Source organism: Miscanthus floridulus, chromosome 12 (assembly GCF_019320115.1).
Source record: "Miscanthus floridulus cultivar M001 chromosome 12, ASM1932011v1, whole genome shotgun sequence".
Lineage (NCBI taxonomy): Eukaryota > Viridiplantae > Streptophyta > Magnoliopsida > Poales > Poaceae > Miscanthus > Miscanthus floridulus.
The window spans coordinates 48,434,908-48,448,454 of NC_089591.1; the positions used below are offsets into that span (position 1 = coordinate 48,434,908).

A 13,547-nucleotide genomic window follows, 5' to 3' on the forward strand; every position below is an offset into this window, starting at 1 on the left:
CTGGCACTAGCAGTAGCAGCAGTGCAGTGCAGCACACGCACCCTCCCAACAAGCAACGATGGCGGCGAGGCTTGTCTCCGTCTCCGTTCCCCTCCTCCTGCTGCTCTTCGTTGTCCTGGCCGGCTCCCGCGCGGCGCTGGCCTCCAAGACCGTGGAGCAGACCTGCGCCAAGGCCACGTCGGGCGCGCGGCGCAAGGAGCAGCTGGCGCCCTTCTGCGTGTCGTCGCTCCAGGCGGCGCCCGGCAGCGAGGGCGCCGACGCGCGCGGCCTGGCCGCCATCGCCACCAACCTGACGCTGGTCAACTACACGGCCGCCGTGGCCACCATCAAGGCGCTGGAGCGGCGCGGGGGCTGGTCCGAGCTGTCGCGGCGCGCGCTGGCCACGTGCCGTCAGCGGTACATCGAGGCGCTCAACGTCGTGCACAGCGCCGTCCACGCGCTGGCCACGGGGAAGCTCCGGGACTACGTGTCCGACATGGGGGTCGTCCGGAAGGCGGCGACCGACTGCGAGGACGCGTTTGGCGGCGCCGGCGGGAACGGCAAGTCGCCGCTGCGGAAGGTGGACGCGGACGCCGACAACCTCACCGTGGTGGCGATGCTCATCGTCAGATCCCTCCAGTAATCAAGGGCGGAGGCCATTGGTGACGGTGTCCTTGCAATTGTAGGCAAATAATCAAAGTGTGCTCTTGAGTTCTTGTGTGACGTGCCAATCAAATGCGAATATGGACGAGATAATACTTCACTGACACTAGTACTTGTCTGATGTTCGTCACGCCTGATTGGATATTTCGTCCATTTTTCTTGAAAGAATATTTCGTCCATTTTTAGCTGCTTGCTTTCGAGGCTGACATGAAATACGGTGTCGCGTACGAGAATAGAAATTCTGATGGCAAACAAATTCCATGAGAGATGCACATGCACATCTATCTGCATTGGACATGGAACGCAAGCGCACGCAAGTAGGAGTAGGCAACACAAGCGCTTCTGTTCATCGAGACGTATCCAATGCTGAACTTGACGTTTGTTGTTTTCCGCCTGCAAATCTGCCCGTGACTCGCTCGAGATAGACTGACGTACCCGGTGCTGAATTACACGGTCCCTTGTCGTTTTCGAGAGAGATGCAGCCTGGATGCAGAGATGCTTCTTCTAGCTCAAACAGGCCAGTTTACGTTTCGAAAAAAAAAAAAAACAGGCCAGTTTACAGGGTGGGCTAAGTTTAGGCATCGAGACGAAGCCCAATTTTGATGCCCAACCACCTTCTCCAGGAGGCAGAGGCGACTAGGCGAGGAAGTCGAGCAGAACTGCGCGAGCCATCCCCATTCGAAATTTTGGGATGGATGGCGTTGCCGTTCCCTCCATCCGTTATGAGCAGGTCTGAGTGGGCCCAAACACCGTCACAATAGGAGCCGTCCCATTCCCATCCCATCCCCGTTCATCGCGGAAACCAAACACACGGTTCCTGAGCTCGCATCTCTCTTCACCGGCACCGGGCGCGCAGGCGGGAGAGGTGGGGACTAGGGGCTAGGGTTCCCGTCGGTGCCGGCGCAGGCCAGTCTGATGGCGGCGGGCGCGGGCGAGAGCCAGGAGGTGGAAAGACTCCTCTCCTACGCCGACGATCTCCTGGGCGTCTTCCGCGTCAGCACCGACCGCGACGGCAACGCGCAGGTCGGCGCCGGAGCGCGGAGGCTGGTGTCCGCCTGCCGATCCGAGTATGACGACCTCGAGCTGCAGATCAAAGGTCCGCTTGTCCCCTGTCCTACTGGGATTCATTTCGCTCTGTTTCGACGTTTTCGGTGTTTCTCCTCGGTTGATATAGGCGTCTTTCTGGTTTAGATTTGGTGGATTTCAGCCAATCTCACTACTAATTTCAGTAATTTATTTAGGTTGAATTACTTGAATCTTACATGAAAGGGCATTAGCTCTGCAAAGGAAACAAGGCATACCATCAGTTTCATCATTCAAATCATCGATGAATTTCATCACTGATTCTGCTCCAAAAAAAAAAAACAATTTCATCATTGACCCACTGGTGAAATCCTTTCATTTGCATATGTGGTTTTCGCGAGTAAAAACAAGTTAGAAACTAGAACCCTGTCCAAACCTGCAAATGTAACTAAAGATTCAGCTCCAGGTATACCTTTCTCAGTGATTATTCACTTGGGAAGTTTACTTAGGGGGTGTTTGGTTCCATGGACTAAATTTTAGTCCATGTCACATCGGACGTTTGGATGTTATTTAGGAGAACTAAATATGAGTTAATTATAAAACTAATTACATAGATGGAGACTAATTTACGAGACGAATTTATTAAGCCTAATTAATCCGCTATTAGCACATATTTACTGTAGCACCACATTGTCAAATCATGGACTAATTAGGCTTAAAAAATTCGTCTCGCAAATTAGCCACAATCTGTGCAATTAGTTATTTTTTTCGTCTATATTTAATACTTCATGCATGTGTCCAAACATCCGATGGGACAGGGACTAAAATTTTCCTGCAGAAACCAAACACCCCCTTAGCTGGCTATTGGAAAAGGAACACACTACAGTGCTTGGTATGGGAGAAGAAAATCTTCGACACTACAGATATAAGGGGGTGTTTGGTTTCTACAGGAAAATTTTAGTCCCTGTCCCATCGGATGTTTGGACACATGCATGAAGTATTAAATATAGACGAAAAAAATAACTAATTGCACAGATTGTGGCTAATTTGCGAGACGAATTTTTTAAGACTAATTAGTCTATGATTTGACAATGTGGTGCTACAGTAAATATATGTTAATGGCGGATTAATTAGGCTTAATAAATTCGTCTCGTAAATTAGTCTCCATCTATGTAATTAGTTTTATAATTAACTCATATTTAGTTCTCCTAAATAGTATCCGAACGTCCGATGTGACATGGACTAAAATTTAGTCCATGGAACCAAACACCTCCTAACCTGCTCTGGATGTTTCCAAACTGTTAGAAATCCAGCTCTAGATTTGTCAGTCTTGGTGATCAATTACTTGGGAAGCTTACAATTGACAGAGGGTAGTCTGTCAAGAATTTATCGAAGATGTTCTACTTCCAGTCCACAGCACCTGTAGCAGTTTCCCTTCTTCAACAACCCGCAACCATCTTTTGAACATTGCCAAGCTTAATGTGTGCATTGTTCTCTAAATTCGATGCATTCGTGAATATACTAGCATAAAAATTCATGGTAGTGTATCCTATTTTGTTTGTGGTGATAGAGGGGCACACATTTATTCAAATCTTTGCTGCGTATATCTTTATCGAAACAGAATTAGGGCCTCAGATTACAAAACCAATAGGGAGAGAATTAACAAGAAACTGTTTGGTGGAACCTGAAACCTGCTGTGGGACAATGAACTCAAGAGATAGGACCTTATTGCCATCTTAATGCCTTGTTCCTTTTGCATAACAGAGTATCAGGAAAAAATAGACTCCTGCAAAGAAAAGATTGGCAGAGCAAAAGTTGAAACCATTGCTGACGATGAACTTAATGCACTGCAAAGCAAGATGGAAGAAAAACTGCAGGAAGAGAAGCAGCTTCGCGAAGAGTTAAGATAAGTTCTTGCTTCAGAATTTGTATTCTTCTGAAAATTGCATCTTTTAAGAATTTGATGTTCTTATGTGCATTATCCTATCAACACAGTGGTACATGATGAGCTTGATGACCTAGACCACCAAAGAGTTTCTATAAAAGAAAGAACGGACGCTGTCAAGAAGAAAAAGAAAGACACGCAGAAAGCAAAGTAAGTTGAGAATTTCTCACAATGTTACTGATGAAACATCAGGCATTTAGCTTTCATACGTGTAGTCTGTTTGATAACTCTCTGGATGCTGAAATTATTTGAAAAATCCATCCTAGAAGAGCTAGATACAATAAACAATACTAAATACTAGGTTCTCTGCTGCTTGAATTTTCGAAAAGTCCACTTGCTGAACTGCGGTACTAAAAAGAACTCGACCTAAAGGGGTTAAGACCGCCCCCACAGCATTCCAAATAAGAAGTGAACTGCGCTACTATCCTGCCCTGCCTCATCTTTCCTCCCCTTTGTACATTGTGATTGCACTAGCTTTCCTTGATTTTAGTGATTCCGGTAACAATGTTGCAAACATTGATAAAAAACACTGGGACAGTATTTGTTCAAACAAATTTAAACCGGGCCTGCTAATTCAGTATGAAGTGAGTTTTATGCCTTAGCAGTATTGTCTCTATTGCTTACTCTATTTCTGAGTTGAAAGAAGCGACTGACTATACTTCTCGTGCAGACGTATGCTTTCCATGTGCATGTCAGTTACAAATATCGTCCCAAATTTGGAAGACCAGGATAAGGTTTCAGGAAGTATCCTTTCAATCTGTTACCGTTTCCCCTATTTATAGAAAAAAAAAATCTGTAAACTTTCAAAAATAAGTACATATTCTGTACTGCTTAGTGGTTGTGTTTGCACTCAATATCATCTTTTCATACAAAGCTATGGCTGTATGGAAGTCCTTAGCTATGATCAGAAATTATTGACCAGAACAGGAGGAAGATAGAGAATTTCGAGTTTGAGAACACGACGCCACCAGTTGAGATATGCGACGAGCTCTGGAAGAAGATTTAGCGTGTGCAGATCATTCTTGTTGTAAGGTGGCGGAAACTGTGCTGGTGTATTGTCGCGGGTTGGTGGTCCTCCCATCAAGAAGGATGCAGTTCGCCATGTTGTTTGTATCGTTAATTCGAGACGTTGTACTGTTTTCGGTTAAGGGCCTCTTTGGAACAGAAAAAAAAATCTTGAGTTTCAAAGGCGGCCTAACTGGTCAGATTAGCTCCTAGTTTGTGTTCCATGCACACTATTTGATCTTTTCCAGACGTTTGCTGGAGCCTGTAGATGCCCAGCCATGTTTGAACAAGTTCTACCGACCGTCGGTGTCCTGGCTTGCAACCTGTTCGGTTGGCTGGTTCGTATCGTTGTTGGTTCATGAAGAAGTACTGCTGGCTGATTTGTGTGAGAGAAAAATACTGTTCCGGTTAGAAATTTACGATCGTTTACGACAAGCCACGGCCAAACGAACAGGTTGTTGCTAGCCATATTTCGAAGTCGTTTGACTCGACATCTAGCCATATTTCGAAGTCGTTTGACTCGACATCCATTCACTAGTATCAAGCCATCGGAACTTGCAAATCTGGAACCTCAGGATTTCTGAATTAATTCGAAGCAAAAATCATATATGCTCTCAGAGTCAAACTCAGCACTAGATGTAATCGGATCTCGTTAGATCGATGAAATGTGCAATTGACATCCAAAAGGCTATTCGATTTTCTCTACACACAAGCATATGCCAAGGCTTCACGATCTGATCTTCAGCAAATGCTATCAGCTTCTATCGTTAGCCAACAACAGTCCAGCGAAGGCCATGAGCTTTTCTATCTTTAGCCATAGCTCGGGGGCGTTTTCGTTCTGGAATGAAAGGCTTTCGAATTTACCTCCCGAGGCTCTCGCAAAGCTGAGCATCGCACAATTGGTTTTCACATGTTGGACTCCTATGCAACACTGAACACCCAAATTATCTACTTTGCCAATAAGCAAAGTCAGCAGATAAGCAGCTCACGCCCTGTGCTTGCATTTTTAAACTATAACCCCGTTCGCTTGTTTTATGAGCCGTACTATTTCAGTGAACGAACATTATTTTTTTCCTCATAACAAATCAATGAACAGTACTTTCATAACTTTTCAGCAAATCCTACTTGGTTCAAGTACAATGGGTGCATGCCACACCTGCATGCTTTGCTTTAAATGCTCTTGTAATCCGAACAAGTACCATGCTCCTAATCACAAGTTTATACTATACTCCCTCTGTCCTAAAATATCTGTCGCTTTCGCTTCTCGAGAAACAATTTTAACAAAATATATATTAAAAAATATTAATATTTATGATACATAATTAGTATCATCGAAAAGATCTTTGAATCTAGTTTTTTAATAAATTTATTTCGAGATACAAATGTTGCTAGTATTTTCTACAAATCGAGTCAAACTTATGACACGAAAACCGAAAACGACAAATAAATCGGGACAGAGGGAGTACGTGGCAAATGTCTCTGCTATACTCTCAGAATTAAAAAAAATAGACTAAGTACCATGCTATCACAAGTTTACATGTGGCAAATACGACGAAGTGGTTGATTTAGATAAAATAAAATAAAAAATAGAAAAAGTGGAAAAATGGTAAAGAAAACACGAAGCAAATGTTTTGGCTGCTACTTTACGAAAGCAAAGATTTGGGATGGTAATTGTCTCCTCCGCGGACGCCCTCACGCCCCGAATCGCCGCTGGGGAAGGAGCAGAAGCTGAGGCGGCCGGTGGTGCGGAGCTGGACCCGGGCGGCCACCATTGGGCTCGTCCCTAATCCAGCAGTATTCGGCTACCCCCGTCCCCGCGCCGCCGCCGCCGCCCGCCGCCGCGCGCTCGGACGCAAATACTCCGCCCTGTTTTACGTTTTCTCCGACACCCTAACGTCGCCACCTCTCCTGCCCCAATGGCCTAGTGAAGGTAACTAAATATTACATTTCCATAGTTGCGCGCGCGCGCGCGCGCACACACACAGAGGTAACTAGTGAAGTGAAGGTAGCAGTCAAGTCTAGTCTACTCTACAGTTCTAGGAACTTGATAGGAAGTTGCTCTGCAGTTGCAAGGAAATTGCACTGCAGTAGCAAGGAAATTGGTCTGCAGTTGCAGACTTCTGTGCAAGACCAGCGGCAAATTATTCAACACAATGATGGCCCAGACCATTTTTTTATTAGGAAAGCAGAGTTTCCACTAACCAGTGGCTCTAGGGAGATCCCCAGAGACCAGATTAGTTACAAATTCGGGGACTTGGTTCATGAAGACCTCTGAACCCGAGCGTACAACGCTCGCCCCATGAGCTGCAAGGCTATCAGTCACTTTGTTGCATGATCGCGGACATGCTTGGACCACGCACTGGACAAAGGGTTGATTCATGACCTCCCTGATTTGGCGAAAGATACCACCCTCAGTGCTCATGTCCAACTCATCATAATTCAGTGCTTTCTCCAAATTTGTCGCGTCAGTGTCAAGAACAATTCTGGTCATTCCCAATTGTGCTACCCTCTGAAGACTTTTTAGAGCAGCAAGCGCTTCAGCCTGTATTGGACTTGTAACATGCTCCAGGTGGCCACAACCCCCTCTAGAAAATCCCCAGTGCTGTCTCTAGCTACAAAACCCCATCCACCTGCTCCTGTTTTCACCCAGTATGAAGCATCAATATTGATCTTGTAAAATCCAGGCTGTGGTGGTTCCCATTTCAGCGCCCTCCTTGGCATTTTTGTTCCCTGTTTTTTCTTCAGTTTCTCGAACTCATTAATATAAAAGGTTATGAGTGAGCAAATTTCTGGAGCCGACAATCTTTTTTCACTCTCATTCAATTTATTCCTGGCTGACCACCATCTCCATAGCAGCACTCAAACTTTCTGTTGTATAGTCTCATCCAGCTTCCAAATCTCCTTGATTGTTTCCTTGCCCGATTTACATTCTCCTAGTGTCTTCCTGAGCTGCTCCAAATCTAGCAATCGCCATACTTCCTTAGCCCCATGGCACTTAAAAAATAGATGCCCACAATCCTCATTCATCCTCAAGCACATGGGGCAAATTGTTTCATTTTTCACCCCTCTTCTAGCAATATTTCTTCGGACCGCCAAGCTGTTATGTGCAAACACCAGATAAACATCCTAACTTTATTTGGTAGTGGTAGCTTCCAGATTCTTCCCCAATCAAACTTTTCCTGCCCTTGGCCATCTGCATAGCATGTTTACTAAATGCATGTATTTGGTCCATACCATATTAGTTGTACCAATGCATGTTTGCTAAATGGCTGCATAGCATTCTACAACGACATTTACGGTCTGATTGGTTAGTCGCATTAGTATTGCATTGCATTAGGGGTTATGCAGCGTACCCTTAACCTGGACAAGGCAATGCAATTTGATGTTGTTTGGTTTGCCTGGATAGGAAATTGTACAATGTTATGCATGTGATTGATTTCCTGTGCAAGTGGCTAGACTGTGTCTTGGGCTGCAGTGCGGGTGCAGGAGCAAGGGTTCATAGCTGGATACGCAGGATCTGGCCGAATAGTGGGATGCAGACTGGGCTTGCTTTGAGGACAGTGCTAGCCTGCATATAGCCCTATGCAGATAACCAAACAGGGACGAACTGCACTGCGGGGGCCTGGATAAGGGGTTATGCACCCAACCAAGCAGGCCCTTAGTAATGCAAATTAAAAAACCATACCTATCTCAACATTGATCATGCTTTGATCGTTGCACTGATGCAGGGCATCAATTTTTCTTGTTTAGCTGTAGGCTTGTAACAGCTCAAAACAAATACCCACCTCCAGACCCCAATACAACATAGGCATTGCATACCAATTTGGGAACTAACATGCAGCAAAACTGCAAAACACAGATCAAGCCTCAATTGATCAACCGGGAGTTCACTAGTTCTGAACTAAATAACTCCAAATGATGGCTGAACGTTGGTTCAGAGCAGTGCATAGCAAAAGGAGAAGTGGTGATCAATGGTAAAAGAAGAAAAAATGTAGTGGGTCACCTCTTCAACTCAGTTTTTGTGATCTCCTGCTCTCCTTTTTCCTTGTTTCTCCTGTCCTTTCAAAAACTTCGCACTACAATATGAAGCAAGTTAAATTCAGTGGGCAATTTGTTACTTCAGCTAAGAGCATATCCCCATTTTGTTATTTTCAGAACAACTGTGCTATTAAATGAGGTATGGCAAAGAGAGCTCCCGCTCTGTGCGGGGTCTGGAGAAGGGTGTCAGTGACAAGCCTTACCCTCGCCTGTGCAATGCAAGGAGACTGCGACTCGAACCCGGGACCTTCCGGTCGCAGGCGGTAAGACTCTACCATTTGCACCAGACCCGCCCTTCAAATGAGGTATGTCAAGGACAAAAAAAATCTCTTTAAGATCACATGCCAATCACACAGTGTACCTTTAGCTACATGGAAGTAGTGATTAATCAGTGAGAAAGACATACACTATACCTATTTTGTTTCCCATGGGTAGTTGGTAGGGTTGCAAATGGTATGGATATGACCAATCGACCAAAGGGCTACCGATGTTAATTCGATATTCTTTTGAATATCTAAATAATTTTATATTTTTTGAATATCTGAATAATTTTTTGGGACACGGATACATTGATCGGATATTGGATACTAATATATAATATCTTCAATATCCAGCAGATATCAAATATCTGCCATTTAAACCAGATATATCCAAACATCCACTAACCGGATATCTGAATGCCAGTATTATCCTAGTGTTAATATTTATATTTGTATTATTTAGATAGCAATTCATTAATACATTTGATCTAAAATTCCAAATATTATTTGGATATATCTAAAGCCTTCGACTCTGTTTCATGGCCTCTATTGGAGATCTTACAAAGAAGGGGTTTTGGTCCTAGATGCCGAGACTTAATCAGCGGAATCCTTGGCTCTTCATCTACTCGGATACTTCTTAAGGGTATCCCAGGAGAGATCTTGTTCCATCAGAGAGGGTTTGAAGGGTCGAGATGGCGACTAGAGGGGGGGTGAATAGTCTTTTCTAAAACTTAATCGCGTCGGCTAACCGATACAAATGCGGAATTAAACCTATCGGTCTAGCCAAGACTATACCCCACTATATATGTTCACTAGCACCTTGCAAAGATAACAATTATGCAACAAAGGTGCCGGGCTAGCTAGAGCTCTCCTAAACAATTCTAGGAAGGTTACACAAACCTATGCCACTAGTACTTTAAGCGACAAGGGAGCTCCTACACATGCTAGTAAGCAAAAGCACAAAGCTAACTAAGCTCACTAGCAATGCTCAATAACAAGGCAACCAATGCCTAATTAGAGAGCGCAAATACTTAGTTACACAAACTAAGCAATGTGACTAACAAGGTTACTAAAACCAAATTAGCCACGCAAGGGAGCTACTTCTATGCTACACAAGCAAGAAGGTAATTATCAAGCTACACAAGCTATCTAATTACAAGAGCAACTACACAAGCTTAATATGTATAAAAGTAATTGCAAGCTTGTGTAATGGGGATACAAACCAACGGGAAGAACAAGGTTGACACGATGATTTTTCTCCCGAGGTTCACGTGTTTGCCAACACGCTAGTCCCCGTTATGTCGACCGCTCACTTGATGGTTCGGCGGCTAATTAGCATCACCCGCTAAGCCCGCACGTCGGGCGCCGCAAGAACCTACCCCTTGAGTGAGGGTAGCTCAATGACACGCTTTACTAGAGTTGCTCTTCGTGGCTCCCGCGGGGCGAGCACAATGCCCCTCACAAGCACTTCTCCGGAGCGCCGCACAAGCTTCTTGCGCGCTTCGACGGAGACCACCACCAAGCCGTCTAGGAGGTGGCAACCTCCAAGAGTAACAAGCACCACCGGCTTGCAACTCGATCACCTAGTGCCACTCGATGCAACCTCACGATGCAATCGCACTAGAATCGCTCACTCACACAATCGAATGATCACTATCAAGTATATGTGTGATGCAGGGCTCCTAAGCACTCTCAAGCATGGACACAAAGCCCCCCAAGGTGCTCAGCACCAGTCATGGCCGAAGGCCACTTCTATTTATAGTCCCAAGGGCTAAACTAGTCGTTACCCCTTCACTGGGCAACGGTCGGGACGACCGGACGCTCCGGTCGAGTTGACCGGACACTGGACCTCAGCGTCCGGTCGCTCGCAGACGACCACGTGTCCTGATTCCAACGGTCACTTGACCTGACCGGACGCTCCAGCTTCAATTGACCGGACGCTGAACCCCCAGCGTCCGGTCGTTTCCAGTAAGCTCTCGAGCATGACCGGACGCGTCCGATCGAACGCGATCGGACGCAGCCAGCGTCCGGTCACACTCCAGCTACTGCGTCACCGTACGTCAGCCTGACCGGACGCAGCCTTCCAGCGTCCGGTGCATTCAGATCCAGCGTCCAATCAGTTGACCGACGCCAGCATCTTCGCGACCAACTCGTTTTCACTTCTAACTTCTTCACCCTTGCTCCAATGAGCTAACCACCAAGAATTTGCATCCGCGCAATAGAAAATAGGCATTCCATTTTTCCGAAAGCGTCGAATCCCGCCGAGCAAGCTCGACGGGAGGGAGAGAGGGACCCAAACCCATCTCACCTCTACAAACACCACCTCCTTTGTAAATGTGCCAACACCACCAAGTGTATGTGTGTTAGCATTTTCACAATCATTTCTCAAAGGATGTTAGCCACTCAACTTGCCACGCCACTCGATCCTAGCGACAATGCAAAGTTAGATCACTCGAGTGGCACTAGATGACCAATATGCAAACAAGTTTGCCCCTCTTGATAGTACGGCCATCTATCCTAAACCCGGTCATAAACTTCTCTACACACCTATGACCGGCAAAATGAAATGCCCTAGGTTATACCTTTGCCTTGCGCATTCCATTCCATCTCCTTCAATGTCGATGCAACACATGCACCAACACGATCAACAATGATATGATCCACTTCATATCATCACGTGATCATATTGGTTCATCGATCTTGACTTTACTTGCTCTTCACCGTTGCCATCGTCCATCGGCGCCAAGTCTTGCTCAAGCTTCACCGCCACGCGGTCCATCACTCCAAAGCCTTCGACTTGCCCTTCACGCTTGCAACGGGTCCATCAAGCCAAGTCTTGTCTTGATCTTCTCCACCTTGATCACATGACTCAATGTCATGTCTCATGTGCAATAAGTTCCTTCATCATCACATGTGTGAGCTTTGCAACATTTCCAAGCCATTTTCACCTTCATGGCATATGTTGCTCACACACATGTACCTGTGGACTAATCACCTGTGTATCTCACATAAACACAATTAGTCCACCTAGGTTGTCACTCAATTACCAAAACCAAACAAGGACCTTTCAGGGTTGAGACAAGGTGACCCGTTATCTCCCATGTTGTTTATTCTGGTAATGGACGTGCTAAACTGTCTGATAGAGAAGGCCAGTAATGAGGGGCTGTTACAACCACTTGCTGCACGGAACATCCATCACCGTGTTTCTTTGTACACGGATGATATGGTCTTGTTCCTCCACTCGGTTGCCACAGACCTGCAAATGGCTGAAGACCTGCTGCAGCTCTTTGGTTCAACTACCGGCCTCAAGACAAATATACAGAAAAGCAGTGTCTTGCCCATTCATTGCTCAGAGGAAGATATGACAATAGTGCAAGCTCATTTACCTTGTGAAGTTAAGGAATTCCCTTGCAAATATCTTGGGCTCCCTCTCTCTCTCTGATAGGACTTGATGCCCTACCGGCGTTACTGCGTAGGTTATAAGGGTGGAAGAGGGGAGGACGTGGTCTGTACTCTCGACGCCGGTGAGAGTGCGGCGGCTGCTGCTGCAGCCCTAGAACGCCCAGCGCTGCTGGCGAGTCCCCTTTGTGGCGCTTGAGCAAGCCCACGTGGAAGACATCATGTAAACGAGCACCCTCCGGCAGCTGCAGACGGTACGCCACCCGGCCGATGCGTTCCAGGACGCGGAAGGGCCCTGCGTAGCGGGGACCGAGCTTGCCTTTGGCGCCCGGCTCAAGGGACTGCGCCGTGCGGTACAGCAACCGCAGCCAGACCCAATCACCCACTTGGAACTCCACATCGCGATGCCCTGCATCATAATACCTCTTGGACAGCTGCTGGGCCTGCAAAAGACGTTGGCGAACCTCTGCCAGGACCTCATCCCGGGATCGTAGAAGAGCATCAGCAGCTTCCGTACGCGCCGTCCCTGGCGTGTAGGGCAACATTGGCGGAGGAGGCCGACCGTAGACGACCTCGAAGGGAGTGGCGCGCAGGGCGGTGTGGAAGGAGGTATTATAGCAATACTCCGCCCACGAGAGCCAGTCCACCCATGCACGCGGGCGATCGCCCGTCACACAACGCAAGTACATGGCGATGACCTTGTTGACCACCTTAGATTGGCCATCCGTCTGCGGGTGGAACGCCGTACTCATGCAGAGTTTAACGCGGGCCATCCGGAAGAGATCCCGCCACACGTGCCCGGTAAACACGGGGTCCCGGTCACTGACAATGGACAGCGGGAACCCATGAAGGCGGACAATGCCGTCGAAGAAGGCCCGGGCGACGGTCGTGGCGGTGTAGGGGTGGCCGAGCGCAATGAAGTGTGCGTACTTGGAGAAGCGATCCACCACGGTGAGAATGACAGACTTGCCACCGACCGTGGGCAGCCCCTCGATGAAGTCCATCGAGATGTCGGCCCACACTTGGGACGGCACCTCGAGGGCTGCAGCAGCCCCGCCGGTTGCAACGTCTCCGTCTTGTTCTTCTGGCAGGTGGTGCAAGAACGCACCCAATCTTGAACCAACACGCGATCCCATGGAATGTAGAAATCAGCGCGGAGGCGATGGAGGGTCTTCTGGACTCCCTCGTCGCCAGCCGAGTGCGCTAGAAGGAGCACCTGGTGGCGCAGGTCCCCA

General features: G+C 47.1%; 3 protein-coding genes across 3 annotated transcripts in view; all 3 read left to right on the top strand.

Moving 5' to 3' along the window:
* On the top strand, positions 1 to 821 carry LOC136498546 (putative invertase inhibitor). Its single transcript, XM_066494452.1, has one exon. The coding sequence runs from the start codon at positions 59 to 61 to the stop codon at positions 620 to 622; it is 564 nt and encodes a 187-aa protein (XP_066350549.1). The 5' UTR covers positions 1 to 58; the 3' UTR covers positions 623 to 821.
* A 585-nt stretch (positions 822 to 1,406) lies between these two features.
* Positions 1,407 to 4,952, top strand: LOC136497560 (kinetochore protein SPC24 homolog). Its single transcript, XM_066493397.1, has 5 exons — positions 1,407 to 1,738; positions 3,430 to 3,571; positions 3,659 to 3,760; positions 4,281 to 4,354; positions 4,519 to 4,952. Exons 1-5 carry the CDS (start codon positions 1,558 to 1,560, stop codon positions 4,614 to 4,616), a joined length of 597 nt encoding a protein of 198 aa, XP_066349494.1. The 5' UTR covers positions 1,407 to 1,557; the 3' UTR covers positions 4,617 to 4,952.
* A 1,072-nt stretch (positions 4,953 to 6,024) lies between these two features.
* Positions 6,025 to 13,547, top strand: part of LOC136495826 (uncharacterized) — a 36,241-nt gene continuing 28,718 nt past the window's right edge. The window contains exons 1-2 of the mRNA XM_066491643.1: positions 6,025 to 6,545; positions 8,771 to 8,958. The gene's annotated coding sequence lies outside the window, so the exon portion shown is untranslated. The remainder of the gene's footprint in view (positions 6,546 to 8,770; positions 8,959 to 13,547) is intronic.